Source organism: Aegilops tauschii, chromosome 2 (assembly GCF_002575655.3).
Source record: "Aegilops tauschii subsp. strangulata cultivar AL8/78 chromosome 2, Aet v6.0, whole genome shotgun sequence".
NCBI lineage: Eukaryota > Viridiplantae > Streptophyta > Magnoliopsida > Poales > Poaceae > Aegilops > Aegilops tauschii.
In genome coordinates this window covers 423,345,267-423,359,278 of record NC_053036.3, presented here as the reverse complement: position 1 = coordinate 423,359,278, position 14,012 = coordinate 423,345,267, and the positions used below count along the sequence as shown (strand labels likewise).

Genomic DNA, 14,012 nt, shown 5'->3' with positions numbered 1-14,012 from the left:
CTGAGTGTTCTTGCTGACCGTCTGTGTGATGTGTACATGCACATAAACGACGGAAAAATTCTGTGGGATGCACTGAATGCAAAATTCGGTGCAACAGATGCAGGCAGTGAACTGTACATCATGGAGAGTTTTCATGACTACAAGATGGTGAATAACCGTTCTGTGGTTGAACAAGCTCATGAGATACAGTGCATTGTGAAGGAACTTGAACTCCTTAAATGTGTTCTACCCGACAAATTCGTGGCTGGGTGCATGATTGCAAAGTTGCCTCCTTCATGGAGGAATTTCGCCACAACTCTGAAGCATAAGAGATAGGAGATATCAGTTGAAAATCTGATTGCATCTCTTGATGTTGAAGAAAAAGCTCGGGCTAAAGATACCACTGAAAAAGGAGGTGAGGTTCAGCCTCTGCTAACATGGTGCAGAGGTACCCACAGAACAAGAACAAAGGGAAGAACAAACCTGTTTTCAACAAGCCTACCAAGACTACTACCTTCAAGAAGAAGTTCAACAAGGCTGAGCTAGAGCGCAGCTTCCTTTTGCCGTTTTATTTTTATGTCTTGGCAGACAAGTTTTTGATTTCTTGTCCGGTAAGTATACAAATTAGAAACCGAGTCGGTTTGGGATTGTGGTCGCGACACAATACCGCCTCTGGTCCTAATATATATACAGCTACCGGCTGCGGCCAGAGACACACCGAAAAAACACCTAGGGTTTTGCCTCATCTCACAACTTGCGCCGCCATCGTAGTCTACTCCATCCCAAACGCCGGCGTGCATCGGCGCGTGGGAGAGCAGGTCTCCGGAACCGTTCGTCTTTGCGATCCTGCACCGGGAGAGGACGAATTAGGTTTTTGGGAAGCGCTGTGCGCGACTGCTTAAATTCGTCATCACGGGTCGTCTTCCGTCCAAGTCGGGCGGTGCTACTCATCGTCGTATTCATCGCCGTCAGCAGCAGATCGTCGCCAACATCGTCATCAACACTGTCACACCCATAATAGCTAACGATCAGTACGTCCAACATCCTCTGTTCATGTCTGTTTCTACAGCTATTGTTACGTGTTTGCTGCTGTTATGCATGTCTTGCTGTTCTTCTAGTTTGCTAGATTATTGCATGCTATTATCTCTTCTAGTCATGAATTATTTACTGGAATTAATCATGAACTTCCCTAATATTCCAACAATCCAAAAACCTAATTATAGGCAATTTCCTGAGTTAACTATGGCTGGATTTGCTGATGCACTGAGGCCGGATAAGTTTACCGGTGTGCACTTTAAGAGGTGGCAGGTGAAGATCACGCTCTGGCTTACTGCTCTGAAAGTTTTCCACGCTAGTGTTGGTGCTCCAGAGGGAATGACCGACGAAGATCGGAGAAAATTCCAGGAAGCCAATACTATGTTTGTGGGATGCATTCTGAGTGTTCTTGCTGACCGTCTGTGTGATGTGTACATGCACATAAACGACGGAAAAATTTTGTGGGATGCACTGAATGCAAAATTCGGTGCAACAGATGCAGGCAGTGAACTGTACATCATGGAGAGTTTTCATGACTACAAGATGGTGAATAACCGTTCTGTGGTTGAACAAGCTCATGAGATACAGTGCATTGTGAAGGAACTTGAACTCCTTAAATGTGTTCTACCCGACAAATTCGTGGCTGGGTGCATGATTGCAAAGTTGCCTCCTTCATGGAGGAATTTCGCCACAACTCTGAAGCATAAGAGATAGGAGATATCAGTTGAAAATCTGATTGCATCTCTTGATGTTGAAGAAAAAGCTCGGGCTAAAGATACCACTGAAAAAGGAGGTGAGGTTCAGCCTCTGCTAACATGGTGCAGAGGTACCCACAGAACAAGAACAAAGGGAAGAACAAACCTGTTTTCAACAAGCCTACCAAGACTACTACCTTCAAGAAGAAGTTCAACAAGGCTGAGCTAGAGCGCAGCTTCCTTTTGCCGTTTTATTTTTATGTCTTGGCAGACAAGTTTTTGATTTCTTGTCCGGTAAGTATACAAATTAGAAACCGAGTCGGTTTGGGATTGTGGTCGCGACACAATACCGCCTCTGGTCCTAATATATATACAGCTACCGGCTGCGGCCAGAGACACACCGAAAAAACACCTAGGGTTTTGCCTCATCTCACAACTTGCGCCGCCATCGTAGTCTACTCCATCCCAAACACCGGCGTGCATCGGCGCGTGGGAGAGCAGGTCTCCGGAACCGTTCGTCTTTACGATCCTGCACCGGGAGAGGATGAATTAGGTTTTTGGGAAGCGTTGTGCGCGACTGCTTAAATTCGTCATCACGGGTCGTCTTCCGTCCAAGTCGGGCGGTGCTACTCATCGTCGTATTCATCGCCGTCAGCAGCAGATCGTCGCCAACATCGTCATCAACACTGTCGCACCCATAATAGCTAACGATCAGTACGTCCAACATCCTCTGTTCATGTCTGTTTCTACAACTATTGTTACGTGTTTGCTGCTGTTATGCATGTCTTGTTGTTCTTCTAGTTTGCTAGATTATTGCATGCTAGTATCTCTTCTAGTCATGAATTATTTACTGGAATTAATCATGAACTTCCCTAATATTCCAACATAGGGTAGATGATTTCCTATGAACAATAGTTTTTAATATTTGGAATTTTGAGGCCATTTGAAATATGTCCAATGGTTTTCTTATCTTATAATAAAAATGAGAGGAGCTAATATGACTTCACCATAATATTATTGGAAAATATTTATATGGCTCATTGGAATATTTGATGTTTCAAAATCATTTTTGGGAACTTATAAAACCCTACTAACGTTTATCTAGATCTGGTTGCTGCCTCGGGTGGATCCGTCGCCAGATGGGCCATGGTCCCTCCCCCATCCTCCTTGTGATGGCCTATGCTGCCGAGGGGCCCACCCTTTGTCCAAAGGTGGGACGGTGGTGCGAGCGGTAGTTTGGGCTTCCGCTGGGTGGGGCTCAATTTGGATCTCGATGATTGTCGTTGCAATTGGCCGTTGGTGTCTGATAGGGTGGGGTTCGCCGCTTGGGGTGAGCGTGAGGCGAGGAGTTGTCCAAGGACGAGAATGTGTTTGGCCTTTCCGTCCTCTTTGTGTCGTGGTCGGTGTTGTAAGCGTGGTAGGGGGCGGCCTCGAGGCCAAGAATGTTGGGGCGGGTGGTTCCGGATGGTGGGCTACACAGATTGGCTCTTTGGTGTGTAACACGGATTGGCTCTTTGGCCAGTAGCATGGTGCCTGGTGTTGTTGGTGTGCTTCGATCATGTGGGGTGGCGATGTGCGTTGTGGTGTGTTATCATGCCGCCGCCTTCGGCGACCAAGCCCTGATTTCGATCTGGTGCCCTCGGTTCCGTCGTGGTGAGGTCCTCCTCGTGAAGGGGCTAGTGGTCTGCTTGCACGATGCGGTGAGGGGGTAGGGCCGAGTGGAAGCTATGTGCCTCAATGCCGGTGGCGACAAATGCATGTGGGTGTTGTGAACTTGTGATCCTCTTGGGACGCCACCTTGGTCCCTACCTTACCCACTGACACTCGGCCTCGGTTGACACGACGATGATGATGGCTTCATGTCGTAACCCTCTTGGGGGCGTTACCGATGAGTGGGGTGTGTTCCTCGAATGTGTCGACGGGTCTCATGTGCTTCCTCTCGGTGTCTCATTGGAGGCATTTAGGGTGTGTTTGGTTGCGTTCTCGTCCCAACATAGTTGTTCCCTCTTCATGCATGCTCAACTCAACACCCCTCTTCATGCATGCTCTCTTCATGCATGCTTCTAGTGTATTTGTGCTAAGCTAGCGTGGACTCATACACCCTTCATACACTCTACCAAACATCCAAAAGTGGGCCGAGAAGGGAACTCTTGGGCTCATGCACCCTTCATACACCCTACCAAACACACCCTTATTAGTGCGTCCTAGTGTGCTTTTGGTGCTCTCTGCTAGTTTTGTCATGTTTTCGTTTGATTAGCTTCTGAATTTTTTCAAAACATTGTATCATTGGATGTGCAGATTTATTAATATAGAGCGGTGCGAAAACTTGTTTCGAAGTAGGTGTTGGTAGACATGTTGGTTCTATTTAAATTTTGACTGTTGGTGTGTGTATAAAAAAAAATCAGTTGGTTGGTTATTGACGCGGTTACTTTGGCCTCTTAAAAAAAAGTGTTCGGGAGCAAGATTCGATTTCTATAGCCCTTTGAATTGGTGATGAAGGATAGCAAACCTACGCTGCATGGGGTGCTGTCTTAGTTGATGTGCTACTTGATATCATTATTTTTTTTACGGGATATTTGATATCATTGTTAGTGAGTTGTTATTTAGGTCTTCAAAAGCTTGCACGGTGAGTACGTTTACAGGTTTCCTTTTTGGTCACTGCACGCTCAGTGTACATTTCAAGCTTCGACGAGCAACGTAAAAGTGAAGGAAAACCTGCTAATATAGTTTTTGATGTAGTTGTACATTTTACACGTTGTCTTCTGTTGTCGTCCTTGGTTTATGTTGCTCGCTGATTTTCTTGATAAACGTTAGATGTAAAATGCCCTTTGTCTATGTTTACTAAAATAATAATAATTTGGTAGTACCAGTAACTATACTGATGCGACGGAGACTTTCGATTTATTATTATTTGTCACGAATTCGAGAGATTCCCCGCTAGTGAGTATTTTATTTAGGAAATCGTTGAGCGGGGGGAGGTGGAGAGAATCCCCACATGTAGATCGGCGATTTACTGTTTATTTCGAGACAATCAGTAGAGGAGGGAGAGATGCCTCACTGACCGTAGCTCCGGCGATAATAGACACAGGTAGGTCGCACAGTGCTGCATTTGGATCACGTGTAGTTTTCTCCTAGGCTAAAATTTGCCACACGAGTAACAATGCCTTCCGGCCATGCTTTCGCCTAGCATCTGATGTTCGTTCTGGTTCCTGTATACATGTGAGCCCCACTAGAGATGGATGAAATGTAAGGAACAACTGAGGCCAAGATCTGACCGATCCGTTCTGAAAATTCTGAATTCCAACATTGGACCACATCACCAGCCGCCTCCCCACCTACCCACCCACCCGCTTCGCCCCCGCGGCGGAGCAGGACCGGCGTCCTCCACCCCGGTTGAGGCCCCCGGGGATCGGCAGCGACGTTTCCTAGTGCGAGACCATGTGCTGTGCGTGCGTTCAGTGCTTTTTATTACACACGGAAACGGCAGAAGCAACGCCTTCCTCGTGCCATGGCAGGCGCCGGGCACGAGTGAGATTCTGACCACGTCGCCGGCCGGCGGACGCACGGCGTTAGTAGGGCCCGTAGAGTTTTACGTGCATAACTAAGCACGACTGAATCTCTTTCCATTTCTTACTGCGCGCGCTGAAGAAAATGGATGTCGTCCTAATCCAATCCGAAATCCCTCCCTTCTACTGTATATATAACTGCAAGCGCGCAGCTCGCTTTCTCCCGTTCCGTTCCGCGTTCCTGACCCCTACCCCGCCACGGACAAAAACCCAGCAAGCCGCGCGCCTCGGAACCCTCCTCGCCGGCATGGCCTGCTCCCACCTCGCCGCCGCCTCTTCACCGGCGGCCGCCTGCACTACGTTGCGCGCTCGGGCGACGTCCCCCGTCGCCGGCTTCGCGCGCCTTCCGGCCACCCTCCGTACGAACCGCTCATGCCCCTGGTTCTATACATGCCTCTGTTGTTTTCTGCCGGATCTGCCGAATCTCAGATCGATTGGCCTTTGCCCTCGCAGATCCTGAGAGCGGTGGGTTGGCCCTCAGGGGCAGGAGGGCGGTCACGCCGGTGGTTGTCGCCGCCGAGACGGCCGCCGCGGCGCCGGTGGCCGACCGTGACGGAACCCCGGCCGCGGTGAAGCAGCCCATCATCGTCATCGACAACTATGATAGCTTTACCTACAACCTGTGCCAGGTATACATGGTTTCACATGCTCCTGGCCTATTTGCATTCCGGCTGCTTCTGGTCGGTCTGTGTATGCCATATCTTTGCCGGCATAGATGAGTCACTTGGTGGGTTGATCCGGACGTTTCAATGTTCATAGAGTTTTTCCTCCCGTGTTTTTCCTTTTTTGCCGTGCAAACTGGTTCGAGCGGAAGTCGCATTCTCGGTTGAGTCAGGCCATATTTTCCAGTCAAAAGTAGTTTTTCCATTTAAAAAGGCAGAACAAGTTTCCACTGCCCTCAAGTATACTTTTCGTAGCATGGAATGTTGTTTTAGGGATTCAGAATTATATATGGTCTGGTACAAGAATTTATCTTGCTATTTTAACCTTATGTGATGTTTTATCACAATGTTCTTTTAGAAGTGTTACACAAATGTATTTCTACATTTGAGAAGCAACATGAATCTGCTAAGCATTTTTCTACATTTGAGAATTAACACGAATCTGCTAAACATGCTGTTAATGCCCAGTTGTTCTAATAAATCCTAACAACAGAGGATAACATTTGGCAACCAAAGTCGCAAGAATGTTTTTTAATTAGAAGTACAAAGTTGGATCCTCTGAAATCTATTCTCAAAGATTTTCCATTTAAAATATGACCTTCTAAGAAGCATTCCTTGTCTGAAAGATCCAAATTAGAATCAAGAATGCATTATTTGGTTAGGTTTGGTGTCTGTTTCAGATGCACGTACTTATGAGACGGTTAAATCTATTTTTCGCACCTTTATTTTAATATGACGTGAACACATGCTATGAGAAAACACGTCTTGCTGAAATTGAGTGTTTGATGCAGTATATGGGGGAGCTTGGATTAAATTTTGAGGTGTACCGTAATGATGAACTTACCATAGAGGAGGTAAAGAGGTATAGTTCTCTGAGCACCACTTCAATTGTAATTTAGTTTCATTCTGGTCCAACTAAAGGGGTTATACCATATTACAACTTTGTTGATGATGTTCCTTTCTTTAATCTTATGTAGGATGAAACCACGAGGAATACTTATTTCTCCAGGGCCTGGTTAGTGTCTCTTACCGAATCTCAGAACAGTTTAAAGTTTCTGACCTTACGAATAACATTCATATTTCTTCTTTAGGTGAACCGCAAGATTCAGGTATATCATTGCAGACTGTTCTGGAACTTGGGCCAACCATCCCAATATTCGGAGTTTGCATGGGTCTGCAGTGCATTGGAGAGGCATTTGGAGGTTAGATTTATCTCTATGGACACATGGTTTTCCATGATCTGTTATTCAGTCTTGCTGATGTTTTTTCTCCTATATGAATATACAGGGAAGATTATCCGCGTTCCTTCTGGTGTGATGCATGGAAAAAGCTCTCCAGTTTACTATGACGAAGTTCTAGGAAAGTCCATATTCGAGGGCTTGTCAAAGTATGATTTCTCAACCATTAAGTAAACCATGGATTGTCGGTTCTAGCTTACATTACATAACAGTTGACTGACACTGCTATTGTGAACATTGAACTGCACACATGTTGTCTTTGCTTCTGTTTTTATGATAACCAGGAGTGCTTTCGAGCTCTATTGTACTTACCTGTTTAGAGCACGCACTTACGTTTGTCTTGAGAAATTTTGTAGCATGTGCCATTCAATGGCGAGTCGAATTTTTAACATATTCAATTAGTATTGATGATAGTATGCTAGTATGGAGGTAGCTTTTTTTTCAACCACGGAAAACAATTCTGTTTGTTTCCTTGTTCAGTCTGGCACTTGTCCAAATTGAGCTTCTGATTTGACATGATCCTCACTTTGATGAACAGCCCTTTTACCGCCGCAAGATATCATAGCTTGGTCATTGAGGAGGAAAGCTTCCCACACGATGAACTGGAAGTCACGGCATGGACTGAAGATGGACTAGTCATGGCTGCTCGCCACAAGAAGTACACGCATATCCAGGTATTTCTCAACCCCACACATTATGTGTCGCTTAGGCACAATTCTCTTATCGCTCTCGCGAGAGTGCTAACTGGTATGCTGTAACTCTTCCAGGGGGTCCAGTTCCACCCAGAGAGTATCATCACCCCTGAAGGCAAGAGAATCATCCTCAACTTTGCGAGATACGTCGAGGAGTTTGAGAAGCAGACCTCCGAGGGGAAGTAGAGCATTCAGGAAGCAGAGCAGTTAGAGGAAGTAGAGACTATTGTTGAGAGATCAGATCAGGCAGGCAGGCAGGATGGGGCCTAAAAGGCAAACAGATTCAGAGGAAGGGAATAAGGGAAAAAGAGCTTTCCGTTGCCATTAGTTTGGTTCATTGTAATATATCATCGTGGATCGAGATCCCGTATGAACTTCATTTGGTCAATTATGTGCGTCGTGGTGCTCTTTCTCAAATAATAAATCGGTGGAAACTGAAGTTGTTTGCAATTTTTTACTGGTTCCATGCCTTCTGGCACAATGCTTCAAACTTCAGAGTTCAGAATGTTCGCTATTTGTTCTCTGTTCCGGTTTATGCCTTTCCCAACTCTCTTTTTGTTTTCGAGAAAAGCCTTTCCAACTCCTAGCTTTTTTTTTGAGAAGTTCCAACTCCTAGCTAATAGTGGACCGACCTGACAGCTCGGCCCATTATTAAGCCAATGAGCGAAGGCCCAGTAGACACAAGAGCCCAGACCACAGCTACTGGGCCTTCCCAGCTATGCCGACTAAAACCACCTCCCTTTTTTTCCCAGAGTAAAACCACCGCCTCTATAAATAGCGATTCAGATAGGACGAGACGGGGAGTCCAACGCACCATACCTCCAGCCCCCGTTCCCTTCCACCTGTCTGCCTCTCTCGCTTGTCGGCTCAATTCTGTCTGTTGCCCTCGCGAGCGGGGGCGGCGGCGGCGATGGACGGCCACGGCCACGGCGACGGCCGGCAGCCCATGCTGGAGAAGGGCCCGCCGAGCCACCGGGAGCGGCACTTCACGGCCGGGGAGGTGGTGCGCGACGTCATCATGGGCGTGTCCGACGGCCTCACCGTGCCCTTCGCCCTCGCCGCGGGCCTCTCCGGCGCCAGCGCGCCGTCATCGCTCGTCCTCACCGCCGGCCTCGCCGAGGTCGCCGCCGGGGCGATCTCCATGGGCCTCGGAGGGTAACTTCCGATCCCTCCCGTCCTCTGCTTTGCTTCTCAATCACGCGCCGCTCATCTAGCGAAGTAACCGAGGTTACAATACAGATGCGGATTGTTTTGTCAACACGCGTGTCTGACGACTTAACGGGTAACTAACAGAGTAGTACAGATCGCGCGTAGTACAGACGCGTGTCAGCATTTGCAGAGACACATGGACTCTGGCACTCTGCCCCTTCGTTTATCGCAGTTCTTACTATCGCGAGAGAGATTAGGGAGATGCATCATGCATGTACCCTGCCTCTCTGTATCTGTATGAGTGATTGGGTATAGATATATTGATATCAACACTAGATTAAGCTAGCAAGCGAGAATTGTTCTTGCTCCTGGTGTCAGAATTATGTCCAACTGTAATGGAGTAGAATGCAGTACTGCTTATAGTGAATCTACAGTTGTAGTTATGCACATCCTAGCTACTGTTGTATGTTATGAAGCTAGATCAATTTAGTCATGACTGCATGTATTCACCATGGCACAGGTGTACCTGCTGAATCTTGCTTTGTTACATCGTGAACGCCTGCTCATTCTTCTGCAGATTGCATTGCACACACGCATCGCTGTCTAGCCGTCTGTTCGTTACTTTAGCCTCAACTGCAACTTGCAAATTACCCTCATGTCGACCACAAAACTTATTGGAGAAAAGTTAGCCCATGAGATAGACAAGTGCGCGGACATGTGGCCCTCTTCGACGTGCTATTTCAGCACACTTTATGTTAACATCACGACTTTTCAATTCAAAAAGTGCCCACAAATGGCAGTGGAGAATAATGCTTGTCACTTTAAACTGTGGAGAAAGACAAGATCACATTGTTTACAATTCAAAAAGTGCCCACGAATGCATGATTGTGAATTTTCTGATCCGCCACTGTGCCATGTGGGTAGGTACCTGGCTGCCCAGAGCGAGGCAGATCACTACAAGCGGGAGATGAAGAGGGAGCAGGACGAGATCATTGCCGTCCCAGACACCGGTACATGGACATAACTGGATAACAAGTTACCAGATTCCCCCAGTGTGTCTGTAACTTGCAGCCTGACCGTTGGTATTTTGACTTGTTTAATGATCATTCAGAGGCTGCTGAGATTGGGGATATCATGGCAGAGTACGGGCTCGAACCGCATGAGTATGGCCCCGTTGTGGAGGGCCTCCGGAGGAACCCGCAGGCTTGGCTCGAGTTCATGATGAGGTATATGACAAGCAGCTACTGACACTATGTATTGTTTCTGATTGTACTATACTGAAAATGTAGATACTGCCACAGAACTGTCAAGACTGAAAATGTAGATACTGACACAGAGTTGTCAAGAAAACAAAGCAACTGCAACAATTAACAAGAGCATATTGCGTGTGATAGGCATGATTGCTTTACTAACCGGGGCAATGTATTCAGGTTTGAGCTCGGATTGGAGAAGCCGGATCCTAGAAGAGCCTTGCAGAGTGCTTTAACAATAGCGCTATCTTATATCATCGGCGGATTGGTCCCTCTCCTGCCCTACATGTTCATCTCCACGGTCCAGGACGCCATGCTCACATCAGTTGGAGTAACGCTGCTCGCGCTCCTTTTCTTTGGCTACATCAAGGGTCGGTTTACTGGGAACCGCCCGTTCCTTAGCGCTGTCCAGACTACTATTATCGGTGCTGTTGCTTCTGCTGCGGCATACGGGATGGCGAAGGCTGTGCAAGCTAGATAATCTTATGGGGTGCACTTGTATCCAAACTTTTCACTAGCCTGCAATGAATTCAGAACAGATGTGAATTTGCTTCTTTGAACAAAGCATTATACAGTATTACATTGCAATCAGTTGCAGATGAAGCTAGTCTGTTCCTCCTTTATCTAAAAATGGAGTAGAGCTCTTACCTTACATGTAGTCATGAATAATTGTTGCGAGGATAAAATACTTGCGTACTAGCTCCATGTAAGCTGAACTGAGATGAGATGTCAAGTAAAGTGAAATTAGCGCAAAAGTCCATCTTGGACTGAACCAACATAACTGACCATATCAAGCACACGTTTTTATGCAGACTGGGACTCTATGGGTAAACTTATGGAAGTTACTGTTCTACCACAACTAGGTTTAAATAGAAGAAGCCATGAGCTAGAACATAATCATAGAATATTGATAAAAAAAAATTCATAGAATATGCCTTACGATGATTTCAGGTTTTTCAACTATCAACCCAGCCTGAGAGAGTAGAGTTGCCTGAGCAAGGAGAATCATTTGAACCCTATAAGCAACCAATACTGCTAAAAAAATTGCTCAAGGCGTCTCAGAATTCAATTTTCAAGTAAACAACTGTCACCATCTTATTTATTTACTAATCAGATAAGTAAAATTACAAAACCAAAAGACCATCTAGCATGTAGGCTTTCCCCATGCTACGCTGCGAAGTAGCATCCCCCATCGAGGAGTGGATAGCAATATTTGTCTGCCTAAACTTGCAGAGCCTAATCATATTGCATTTTTCTATCTCGGTTCTCGGAGACCGATGGTTCTCTACTGGTAAGGAAGTACTCATAAGATGTCTTTACCCAGAAACCTTATCTATCGTGGTAGCTCTTGGCTGGTTTCTTCTTGACAAGTTCGCTGATCAGTGAAGTATAAACGCCAAAATCTGGCACCATTCCGTTTGCACTTTTCAGCTCTTCAGAATCAGTAACTTTTCCATGCTTGCACTGCCCATCCAAGAGAATGTTGTATGTGATATCATCTGGGGACACCCCTATATTGAGCATTGCATTCAGAAGCATGTCGGCATTCTTCAGCTGCCCCAGCTTGCAGAGGCCACTCATAATCACGTTGTATGTCACAACTCCTGGTTTTCGACCCTTGTTCTGCATCTCCTTCAGTAGTTTAAAGCCTGTCTTCACGTCGCCTTTCCTACAGAAGGCGTCAATCACCATTGTGTAGGTCGTGTTGTCAGGCTCCAAACCAGCTTCCATCATCTCAACAAGGACCCTCTCGGCATCGACTGGCCGTCCTGCCTTGCTCAGCCCGGAGATGAGTGCCGTATATGTCACCTCATCCAACGCAACCTCTTCTTCCGCCATTTTCTGCTTAATATCCATCGCTGTGTCTAGCTTGCCGTCCTTGCAGGAACCATCGATGAGTGTGGTGTAAGTCATCTTATCTGGCTTCAGACCTGTACCCCTCATCTCTTCCACAATGCATTCGGCAGCCTCAAAATTTCTCGCCCGACAAAGCCCATTCACCAGTGCATTGTATGCCACCAAATCTGGCATCACACCCCTTGCCCTCATGTCCTGGTACAAGTCCATTCCAGCCTTCACATCCCCATCCTTGCAATGCGCATCGATCAATGTTGTGAACACAATGGCATTGGGTTTCACGCCTCTCTCGCGCATTTCACCAAACATCATTGTTGCATCCTCCATCCTCCCTGAACTGGACAAACCCTTTATCAGAGCACTGTAAGTGTAGGCATCAGGTGTGATACCCATCTGCGCCATTCCCTTGTACAGCCCGTCTACACCGTCCAGATCGCGCGCTCGGCACATGCCTGAAATCAAGGTGTTGAAGCTGACCACAGTCGGCTGCACGCCCCTGGTTCGCATTTCGTCGAACACCTTGCGCGCACTCGCAAGGTCTCCAAGTCTCACAAAATCTCGCATCAGCACGTTGAACTGCCTGACCTCCGGGGTCATGCCGGCGTCAAGCAGCTGCAGGTAGAAAGCGTATGCTTCGGGGGTAGTGGGGAGCCGGCTCATGAGGCCGAAACACACGGGCGGCGGTAGGCGGGTGCCGCCGCGGAGGGCGAGGAGGACGAGGGAGCAGGCGTCGGCGAGGAGGCCCTCGTCGGCGTACGCCGCAGCGAGTTCGGAGACGAGAGGGGCGGGGTCTCCGGGGGAGGCAGCGGGGACGAGGAGTGGGAGGAGGCGCGGCGGAGAGGAGCGGCCGAGTCGGGAGACTAGGAGGCGGAGGAGCGGGCGAGCGAGGTCCGGGAGGCGGTGGAGGAGGAGGAGGTGGGACATGGAGAGGAAGGAGGAGGGCGTGTGGCGGAAGAGGCCGGGAGGGGAAGCGAGAAGAAGTAGGCGGAAGAGGGAGAGGAGCGGGAGCGGCGGGAGGGAGAGGGGGTTGGAGCGGAGGATTGAGAGGAAGTGGGCGGAGGTGAAGGCGGGGAGGAGGCGCAGGAGCGGCGCCGGCGCCGTGGCCGGGAGCGGGGCGGGGTGGACTGGCAAAGTGAGCGCGACTTCGGAGGCGGCGACGATCAGGGGGTCGGCCTCGGTCGTGGACGGCGAATGCGATGGCGGCGCCCGCGGTGCGGCGTACCATGGGAGAGGGGAGGTCGGCGCCGGCGGTGTTTGAGCGGGGGGCTGGAGGCGCGGGCGGTGGCGGAGGGCTCTCCGCATGTTTGCGAGCGGTGGGGTGGGGTCGGAGAGAATGAGCCTCCGTGGCTAGTGAGCTTCGAGCCCGCCAAGTTAGAAAGATGGGGACGGCTCGGTCGATCAAACTTTTTTTTAGGGAACAGTCGATCAATCTTACTGTTTTTTTCTTTCTGTTTTTTATTCGGAAAAGTGGAGCAACCCCCGGCCTCAGCGCACACAACCATATTGTCAGTGCAAAGTTCAAAGGTACAAAGCAAACACACCTGAAGCCGAATACCTCGCGTCAGCACCTCCCGAGACTGCCGTTAACCCAGCTAATATTTTGTAAATAATACATTTTTATATTAAATTTCAGAAATATTACACCGTATTTTTTTTTAATATTACCCAGTTGGCCTACTGCTGATGGCCTCCAGTCGGCCCACTGCCGGCCGATTGGCCCCAATCGGCCCACTACTAGCCGATTGGCACCCAGTCTATTTTCTCTAGGCCGACAGATGCATGCACCCATCTATCTGCTGAATAGATGGCTAGACTTTTAATTGTAGTGAAGTGTAGCCTAATACCTCTGTTTCTCAACTAAGGGGCAAGTTACCCCTTACTATATTTTC

At 48.1% G+C, this 14,012-nt stretch overlaps 3 protein-coding genes across 3 annotated transcripts; 2 read left to right on the top strand and 1 right to left on the bottom strand.

Moving 5' to 3' along the window:
* Positions 1–5,004: 5,004 nt before the first annotated feature.
* On the top strand, positions 5,005–8,317 carry LOC109769566 (anthranilate synthase beta subunit 1, chloroplastic). Its single transcript, XM_020328299.4, has 8 exons — positions 5,005–5,634; positions 5,729–5,904; positions 6,729–6,799; positions 6,915–6,952; positions 7,029–7,139; positions 7,225–7,324; positions 7,714–7,849; positions 7,943–8,317. Exons 1-8 carry the CDS (start codon positions 5,361–5,363, stop codon positions 8,051–8,053), a joined length of 1,017 nt encoding a protein of 338 aa, XP_020183888.1. The 5' UTR covers positions 5,005–5,360; the 3' UTR covers positions 8,054–8,317.
* A 340-nt stretch (positions 8,318–8,657) lies between these two features.
* On the top strand, positions 8,658–10,897 carry LOC109769565 (vacuolar iron transporter 1). The gene is made up of 4 exons (XM_020328297.4): positions 8,658–9,022; positions 9,941–10,026; positions 10,128–10,242; positions 10,447–10,897. The coding sequence occupies exons 1-4, from the start codon at positions 8,778–8,780 to the stop codon at positions 10,745–10,747; spliced, it is 747 nt and encodes a 248-aa protein (XP_020183886.1). The 5' UTR covers positions 8,658–8,777; the 3' UTR covers positions 10,748–10,897.
* A 438-nt stretch (positions 10,898–11,335) lies between these two features.
* On the bottom strand, positions 11,336–13,477 carry LOC109769564 (uncharacterized). The gene has a single exon (XM_020328296.4). It carries the CDS (start codon positions 13,423–13,425, stop codon positions 11,596–11,598), a length of 1,830 nt encoding a protein of 609 aa, XP_020183885.1. The 5' UTR covers positions 13,426–13,477; the 3' UTR covers positions 11,336–11,595.
* Positions 13,478–14,012: the final 535 nt, after the last annotated feature.